A 9,783-nucleotide genomic window follows, 5' to 3' on the forward strand; every position below is an offset into this window, starting at 1 on the left:
TCTTTTGATCTGACATCGAGGCAGCTGTCATTGATTAGTGTGTTTGTAGATGATTACTAGGGGAAGTGGGTGGTCAGACACAGGTCATATCTCTCTCTCCCTCATCCACACACATTCAGAATCTCTTCCAAGGCCCCGCTGAAGTTGACGGAGCCATTTTCATATTTTCTGTTGTATATTCAACAGGTGCATTAGGCAAGGCAAGTTTATTTGTGTAGCACATTTAACAACAAGGCAATTGGAAGTGCTTTAAGCAGGACAGTAAAAGTTACAGTTCAAAGTTCATTTAATCAAAGGCAGTGGCAAACAGAAATGTCTTTAGGTATGTGGAGCATTAAAAAATGAAAGCTTCTTCTTCATGTTTAGTTTTAAGTTTGGGAACAGAAAGCAGACCTGTCCCAGACGACCTGAGAGCTCTGGGTGGTTCATAACATAGCAGCAGATCAAAAATGTATTTTGGCCCTAATCCATTCAGCGCTTTATAAACCAACAACAGTATTATAAAATCAATTCCTTGACAGAAAGGAAACCCACTTTTTTGGTCTGGAGCAGCAGAGTTCTGAATCAGCTGCAGCTGCAGCTGCATTTGTGCTTATCTTTGCCATGCAAGCTCTCCTGCCATACGGGAATGCTGCAGCTCCTCAGTAATGGGGTGATATTAGGAAATGATGTCAGCATCTACAGGGCGTATCAAGGAAGTTACCTCCCTCCCATTTTGTTGTGGTTGGTCTGTATGTTTCCCGTTTGTTTGGGAACCAATCATTAGTGCAATGGTTGCCACATGGAATATCTGGCTAGGCATTAATGGTTGCCTTTTGTCCCCTCCTAGCTCAGAGAGCCAGATAAGGATAGATTTACTGTGACCTGAACGTTCACCAGGGTTTTTTGCTACTTGTGCAAACCCCCCCCCCACCCCCAAAAAACGTAGCCCTTTCTTGCAATTCCCCCACAAGTAAAGTCTACATTAGGTGTTTGAAGAAGTAAGACGACTGTGATGCAGAGGAGAAAATGGTAATTTTATTTTCACATAATAGTGTTCCTATAAAAAGTATGCAGAATGCAAGGAAAGGAATGTTTGACTTGTAAATGTTCCCCTCCAGTTAAATATTTCACAAAATAAATAAATCAGTACAATATAGTAAAACACAGTGGTTAATTATCAAACATTTGCTTTAATGTGTTTTAATGCTGTTGTCATAAACTGACCCATCATTGCCTCATCTTATCTGTTTTACTATCATTCCTTTTTATGTTACGAAGTATCTGATAAACGTCTCATAGGATGATCAATGTGGATCATAAATAATATCTTGAGATACATCTGCATCTAGATTTCATTAACTAGGACAGTAGCATCTGTGTCGTCCATTTAAAACACATTCTCCAGTTGCAAACTGTTTGGCACAGAAAAAGGATAAATATTGCATCCTGTGCCACAGAAAACACAGATATCACCTTCTCCTCCAAACAAAGTACATGATCTCAATCAAAGTCCGGAGCAGAGATCACTTGTTTGTGTAACAGTGTTAGTGCCTTGTTTCCAAATGAGAGATTTCTCAGTTAATGTCTTTATTTTACAGCTTTTCTCAGTATTGAAAACCTCTCTGTCCAGTGCTGCATATTTGCCTTCTCCAGTTGAGCTCTCGGGTTCATACCAAAATTGGTAGGAAGTGGGTGGCCGTGTTCTTCCTGCGGGTTTTCTTCCCTCTCAGCGGCTTCCCATGGACATTTAGACCCACAAACATCTGCCGCTTCTTGTTCCTCCACTTGGCTGATGCGTACGTATTGTAGCCATTCTCCTCAATCCTCTCCTTCAGGGTGCAGTCGACACCGAACTCACTCTGGAAAAACAGTAGGTATCATCTTTCAGTGTTACATCCCCGACGTGTGAGGTTAAGGCAAAATACAGTTAATTTTCTTGTGCAAATCTATTGTGGTTGCACATTTTACCTTGTTTATTTACTACTCCTTAATCTACATTGAATGTTTTGGTTTGTGTAGAAACTAGTATGTACTTTGAAAATTGCACAGTTCTTTCAGAGTTTCACATGTGTGCGCTGGCTTTTCTGCAATTCAAAGTTGACCCAGCAGCAGGAGAAGTAAAGATAAGACCTCCTTTGATAAGCACAGAAGAATCTAACATTATTTGTCTCTCTGGTGCATCCAGATTGACCTCTGACCCGGATACTAACCGCTCCGTACAGCTCTCCCTTCCTGCTGATAGCCAGATAGTAGTTGCTGTTCAGCCCTTTGATGGCCACCACTCCCACGTCCACTGATGTGATTTCCAGAATACCTAAGATTCAGCCAAAAAAAACAACAAATCAATATCTGTTAAAATTCAAAATGTGCAAGGGTGACACGACATCTGTTTATTTTTACGCATGTGTTTCTTCACAGTTAGAGCCGATCTGACAGAAAACAACCAACTTTCTCAGTCTAAGTCTGCAGAGATAAATCTGACACTCAGAGGACAGAGGAAGTAAAGGTGATCAAATGTTTTCTTGAATCATAGTTGCTGTAGATAAGAGTATTGAACAATCATTGTTGTCTGAGAGGACAAACACAACTGATACATTTATACATTTCTACAGACAGTGGTGAGACTGTAATGAATAGCAGCACTGCACTCTCATTTTAGAACATTTACACGTGGGAACACACAGCTCTGTGTAAGGTCGCAATTACTCTCTAAGCACATTTATCATTTCAGTGATATTATAAAGTTACTTTACAACCTACACCTGTGTAACAGATTCCAGCTGGCCATTTACTTTAAAAAAAGGATACCACAAAGGTTTCCCAGGTTGTTTATGTTCTGTTTGGTATTTAGGTTTCCAATTCCCTATACAAATAATTCAGGTTTCTCATAGGCTATTAGAGGGGCTAATTTATACCCCAGTTAACAAGGGCATGCTTTTGCTGCAGACAGCTGTGGTTATTTGTGTTGTTTCAGTGTCAGAGGTCAGAGAGATATAACTTCCTAATGTGTCCTTTGACCACAGAACCCACTTGTCTCATCTTATGCTGATGTGTGTGTGTGTGTGTGTGTGTCTGAGTGAACCTTCTCGGTTCCCATGGTATGTTTGATTTCATGCCTCCCTCCCTGACTTCCATTCCCCACTTCCTGTGAGCTGTCGTTATTTTATCCTGATAAGCACACACATGTGTACACATACACACATACAGACACATACCATGACATGGGGGTGTCAACCCCACAGAGTCGACAACATCCTTTGATCAGGTCAGCAGCCCCTCCTCTGTATCATGGCTGTTTGTGTGGCAGCCTGCCCTAATGTCAGGCCCACTCTCTGGTGGCTGGGGGGCCTCTGAAGCTGCCAGCCATGTACATGAGTGGACAGTGGAGGACGCAGGTGTGCCCCAAAAGAACAATCCCTCTCTTAAAAATACAGCAGCTTCTCTCCTTGTCCGTGAGGTCTTGACTGTATCAATTTCTAGTTCAAACAGTGGCACCTCGGGGCAGTGAGGTCTGAAGCGGCAAGGTGGTGGTGGGGACTGTGACACAACGGCCATTGAAGATCTGAGAGGAGCTGGTTTCTGTATGGGATCAGGTGTCAGGTATGGAGTGAGGATGTAAGACAATCTATGGCAGAGTCTGGCTGCTCTGTAAACATGGGAGGGATGAAAGGAAGGAGAACAGAGGAGGACAGAGGAGCCATGACAGTGAGACTGGGGGTGGAGTGAGGATTAGAAAGGCTGTAATGATCACTGATCAAAGTCACCCACCGGAGGCAGGGGCGAGACAGGTTGTATATACACTCACACGCACACACACACGCACAAATGCACTCACATACACACCTGCACACACATAAGTGATATTGCAGCAGGTGAATGTGCACTTGCACACAACTTGCAAACTCAACCTGGCTGTGAAACTACAAAATCTCCATTCACTGCTGCTGAATGCTTAGCTTGACCCACAAGTAGAGAGTAATAATGATCTGATGGGAGAACACCATTACAGAAAGCATGCTCTTCATCTAGTTTCCTCCAGATTACACCTTAAGTGTGATAACAATGCTTTGTATGGGGTAAATTTTACAAACCACATATGTAAAATGTAGCCTAAAGCCAGCCAGCCAGGTTCAACTGTTTACGTGGGGAGACAGCAGTTTTTCTTTTGCATGCTGGTTGCTTTTTCCTAATGTGTGGCTTATTTGATACGCTCTGTTTGGAGTTACAACAGTAAATGGTGCGTTGGTTGTGGAATGGAGGCACATAATGCCAGTGAGAATTAAAGGTGGTTTTTCCACAGTGGGATGCCAAAAACCATGTGCTTTGCAGCTTGTATTGTTATTCTTTCTCACTCTTAGTTCACCTCTTTTTTTAAAAGTCGACATTCAGGGGCTACACAAAACATTTGAACAGATAAGTAAGAATGTGAATTTTAATTGGGCCATTCTCATGCAGAAAAATGGAGTGGAGTGAGGCGTAAATCAGGATATATAGTAATAACACTTGATAAGGACCACACTGGGTGTATTTACACAGAGGGGGTATCCATCCTCTTCCCCACCTCAGTGAAAAGCTATACATCTCTCTCCCCAAACCTCCATAAGAGCACCATCTGTTTTTTTCCCCACGCAAAAAGGCCATTGCTTTGATTAAAGGAGATGAATGTTCACAAAGACGCACACATACACACAGTCGCACACATGCACACATATACACACAGACTTCTTGAGCCATGTCCAGAAGCATCTTGCACACATGGCCTAACCCCTACAACACAGAAACACAACTGGTGGCCTGACATGCACACGCACAAACACACACTCACACACACACACACACACACACACACACACACACACACAAGCACACATACACGATGTTGACAGGCTCACCCTCTCACACCATCACAGCCGTGGATAATTAACCAAACTCTTTTACCGCATAGCCTTTCCCTGCGTCTTATTTAGCGATATTTCACTATACGCTCAGAGCTGCTAATTGTCTATAAATTTAAGAGAACTCAGGTGTGAATCATAGATATTTTAATTATGCACTTAGGCCATCAGATAACTACTTAGCTGACTTCAACAAAATCTCCCTGTCTTTTTCTCTTCCTCTCTGTAACCTCAGCACAGGCTCCCAGCGGGTTGGAAAGCCATGTGGGACAGTTTTGCGCTGGCATCCCCATAAATCTGTGGGAGGCTGGATACTGGCTTTTTAACAGTGAGCTGGGTCCTCGCAGGGCCACAGCCAGCACCCAAAACCAGTGTTTCCACATCTTACACACCTCCTAGACAAAACATAATAAATATAACAATTAAGCAATCATATTTTAAATGAAGTACATCTTAGCAACTTCTGGCTCAGGACAAGGCAAGCCTTGCTCCACTCATCAGACAAAACTTGATATTTAGTCACTTCAAGGGACTATCAAGGGTCTACAAAAGACGTCAGCCCCGGGATCATGTCTAGCCCCAGGGACCGGAGCAAAGACTGAAGCTGCTGTTGTGTAGTATCCTTTACCGTGTGAACCTGATACGAGGGCACACACAGTGTCCCCAGACCCCCTTAGGACACCGCTTTTTGATGGCACCACCATTGATACTGAAGACGCACAGCTTTGATGTGGCTACAATGATGTTCAGCCATGTCATTCATGAACTTGTACCTCCAAAGAGTCCGCTACAATCCCTCTCACCTCCCTCCCAGATGCTCAATCCACTCTAACTGCAACTGCCTTTTGAAAAAAATGTGCGCACACTCCTAAAAATGAGATGTTGTGTGTCAGTAAAGAAGAAGACAGAGGGATAAATCACCCTCAAACATACTTAAACTTTGGGGTGAAGTCGCACACCATTATTATGATAAACAGAGTTAGACATGCCACTTCAGTTTTACAACTTAAAAGAAACTATACTAACAAAAGGCGGCAGTAAAAGCATCACAATGTAATACGGCCAGTAAATAAAGACGCTTCTGTCATGACCTTGTCAAAACAAGGATCTCTCCTGACATTCCACCTCCCCATGCCATTTCCCCAAAGTCACTTTGATTGAATGTGTGGTTTACCTCTCCCAAGAGGAACATTAAAAGGTTTCATATACGCTCACTATGGGGTTGAGGAACGAATAGAAAGAGTGAGAAAAAGGGCATGCGAGGAGGATAAATATGTTCAGATGGCTTACAAATGAAAGGAAAAAATGGCATAAAGGGTCTAAGTAAGGTGTTGGGCCACCACATGCTAAAGGACTGCTTTAATGCAACTTGGCCTCTCTGAACTCTGGAGGGATGAACACCATTCTTTCAAAAGATATTCCCTCATTTGGTGTTATAATGTTTGTGGTGGAGAGCCCTGTCTAACATATATCATAGGTGTCCCATATGTGGGTTGAGATCTGGTGACTGTGAAGGTTATATAAGATAAGATAAGATAAGATAAGCATAAGATTCACATCGACCACTCCCACCAGGAGAGAAATGTTTCATCATAGGATAAAGGTGATCACTCAGAACAACTTTTTATGGATTTGCAGTGACTCTTCCCTCTAAAGGGACAAATGGACCCAAACCATGCCAGCAAAATGCCCCACACAGCATAATGGAGCCACCAGATCCTCTCACCACAGGGGTCAAACATTCAAGGGGTAATTCATTCTTGGTGTACGCCACACATGCACTCGCCCACTTGTCGAGATTATGGTGAAGGATGATTCATCTGACCCTATCACTTATTTCCACATCTATGTAGACCAGTGCTTTTTGCACCACTGAACTCTCAAATGTGCATTCATCTTTGTAATGAGTGGTTTATGCAAAGCAACCCACTATAATATCCCTCTCTGTATAATTGTTGACTGTTCTTGCTGACAGTCTGATCATGTCCTGCATTGACATTCTCAGTCACCTGATGAAGAGTTGCTCTTCTATTTTTTCTTACATATCCCATTAATGCACAAGAATCATGGTCCTCAAATGTGCACTGCAAACAAGAAATTTCCGACCCTATTTACTGATGTCTTTCCCATAGATCTAAATGCAGATGTCACGTAAGTTACTGTTCCTGTTGAAACACCAGCCAGTTGAGCAGTCTTTGTGACTGAGGCTCCTGCAACCCGTGCCCATACAATGGACCCTTTTTCAAAGTTACTTGCCATCTTGATACAAAATCAGAATCAACTGGGCGTGCTCAGCATGTGTATACATGCCGCAGAGCATGATTTGATGTTAATTGCTTAATTGTACCATGCAGTACACCTGTGTGGAAGCATCTGCATTTGTTATGTGTCTCAACTCCTTTAATCTGTCCCCCGCCTGTATATGTGTGTGTGTGTGTGTGTCAGTAATAAGCGAGCACATGTGTCGTCGTTGGCTGCTATATGATCACACACCCACTGGAGCATGTGAGTGCCGGCTGATAGGCACACACACGTAGCTTGATGGGAATGCTGGAAGACTAATGAGAATGCTATTTTACTGACTGATATGGCGAAACATACAACATGTAATCACTTTAAAGACGTGTTTCTCCAAGTGAGCACGTCAAACTGCTTTAAACAAATGTCTGATCTGTCACTGAGGGTATGTAATTTGCTAGACACTGGCTGGCAGGCGGGCAATTTGAGTGGGAGAGTGAGTGAGATATAGACACAGAGAGGCAGAAAGAGTCTAAAAGCATCAATGAGACTGACATCCCTAACCTCCCCTCCCCTCCCAGCCCTGTTCTTCTGTGGTTGTTATCAGTGCTGTTTACCCTGGGCTGTGAAGACTGCCTGATAATGGCTTGAGTTATCTGCCCCTGCTCCTTTTTAAGCCATCTGAGAGCTACCATCTATGTGCTGAGTGTTTGGACAGGGGAGATATCAGTGGGATGTCTGGTTTAAAACAGAAAGATCGGGAATGCTTCATCTAAACTACCAACCCATGGTTAGACTTGCGGTCTCTAGACATAAGTGAAGAATCTTTTTTTTTCTTTCTTTTTTTGTTTAAATTCAATGTCTAAGTCACTGTACAATATTTACAATTCATGCATTTGTGTTTTTTTTGGCAAGAGGAATTTTTCTAAAAGTATGAACACCTGATTTCTCAAATTAGAAAATGTTTAAGGTGATTACTATCATGCAAGAAAAGTGCCTGACTTAAAACAATCAACAGGTGCTTTTTGACATGCTTTTTTTGTCTATTTTTAAATATTAAACTACCACTGATTTACTTACTGAGGGGGTCATCCTTGCTCTTGGTTCCGTTGACCTTTCCAGTCTTATCGATCCTCAAGAAAAACTTCTGAAAAGAGAACAACTTCCTCTGCCGTATGTCCCCTTGGAGATGATTGTAGCTGCGCACATGTCTACCCTGTGGTCCCCCAGTCCGACCAAAGGGGCCCCCGGTGGCACCGGGTTTAGAGACAACCTCAGTCTCAGAAATGTTCAGTGGAACCCTGAGAGTTTGTGGGTTGGCGAGCCTCAGTCTGTCTCTGCGGAGCTGATGGCAGGCTGCCCCGGGTAAGGAGAAGGAGAAAAACCCCAGGGCTAGCAGGAGAGGCAAAGACAGATAGGAAAACAGTGTTGAGGACCTTGACCTGGAGCTGATCCCAGAGCCAGAATGAGCCCCTAACCCAGCCCTGGAGCAGGACGAGGCAGAGGCAGCCTTACTCCCTCCAGCAGCCCATCTGATCATGGTAGTGTGCTGTGTGGAGGACTAGAGGCAGCCTCAGAGCCTGGGACATGCTGCTGGGGGCAAGAATAGGCTGGGAGGGCAGGGAGGGGAACCATCCACAGTCCAGGCTTGATGAGATGTTCCCCCTGCAGAGTCTGAATAATGTAGCACCTGTAGGAAATCCTCAGAATTCTGCGTTATGTTTGAGTGTAATTAATGTTCAACAAGTTGTTGTATTTCAAGATGATATTCCGTTGAGTTCTCTTCTCCTCTGTTAAGAGGTTTTAGGCTGAAGATAAGCAGAAAGTCTGCAGTCCGAGTGTCTCTTAGGGAAAAAAAATCAGTCTGAATGAAAAAAAATTGAGCGAAAAAATTATTATGTCAGTGTATTCCAGTAACAAACTTATTTTCCTGCTTTCCTTTAGTTATCTAATACTCTCTAAATTGTTTGTGAAATGTTAACTTTCATTCTTGGTTGCTCCATTGTGACTCCTGTTATATCCAGACAGCAGCTCAAACCAAGAAAACAAAATCCAAAAATATAAAGTTCACAAATATCTGGGTTGAAAGTTTGCCAAGAGTGAAATTCCTTAGATCTAGTGAAATCAAATAAGGAGCATAACACAAAGTTACTACCTGTTAGATGTGCAGTCAAGCATTGTCAGATTTCACTGAGATGGAAAAACAGGATTCAAGACTAAAAGAAGAACGTTGGTCAGTCCACATGTATGTCAGATAATCCATTTGTCTACTTCTGTTGCCCTGCTCCTCTCGCTCTCTCCTCATCTCTCCCTCTCTCTTTCTCTACCCCTAGATGACTCCACCTTCATCAGCACTGAGGTAACAAGTCTGGGGGGCGGCAGAGTGGAGTTGTTCTCTCAGTCTGAGTTGTCCACCTCCTCTCCGTTAGATCCTTGATATAAGAACTCCTGGTGTGATATCCTCACCTGAAGGCTGATCACAGAAAGAGACTGTGTGTTGTCTTGTGTGTGGCTGTGTGACTCTGTTAGTTATTTGATCCCTCCCTCCTTTACTCAACTTCCCCTCTCACATATGGGAGCAAGTACTGCTCTGCATGTGTGTGTGTGTGTGAGTAACTGTGTGCATGCCTACATGCCACCAAATCTAACTTATGAGAGTGGGTGAGAG

At 43.2% G+C, this 9,783-nt stretch overlaps 1 protein-coding gene across 1 annotated transcript; it reads right to left on the bottom strand.

Annotated features, from left to right (window-relative positions):
• Positions 1-1,649: 1,649 nt before the first annotated feature.
• On the bottom strand, positions 1,650-8,655 carry fgf10b (fibroblast growth factor 10b). Its single transcript, XM_053324709.1, has 3 exons — positions 8,196-8,655; positions 2,193-2,296; positions 1,650-1,841 (listed from the first exon to the last, which is right to left on the bottom strand). Exons 1-3 carry the CDS (start codon positions 8,653-8,655, stop codon positions 1,650-1,652), a joined length of 756 nt encoding a protein of 251 aa, XP_053180684.1.
• Between the last annotated feature and the right edge of the window lie 1,128 nt (positions 8,656-9,783).

This window comes from Scomber japonicus, chromosome 9 (assembly GCF_027409825.1).
Source record: "Scomber japonicus isolate fScoJap1 chromosome 9, fScoJap1.pri, whole genome shotgun sequence".
Taxonomy (NCBI): domain Eukaryota; kingdom Metazoa; phylum Chordata; class Actinopteri; order Scombriformes; family Scombridae; genus Scomber; species Scomber japonicus.

Excerpts from the sequence above, each read along its gene's own strand:
- fgf10b (XM_053324709.1), bottom strand. The coding sequence starts at position 8,655 with ATGATCAGATGGGCTGCTGGAGGGAGTAAGGCTGCCTCTGCCTCGTCC. Across the intron at positions 2,297-8,195 it reads GAGCAAGGATGACCCCCTCA|GTATTCTGGAAATCACATCA; the intron begins GTAAGTAAATCA and ends GCTGAATCTTAG. Across the intron at positions 1,842-2,192 it reads AGGGAGAGCTGTACGGAGCG|AGTGAGTTCGGTGTCGACTG; the intron begins GTTAGTATCCGG and ends CTGTTTTTCCAG.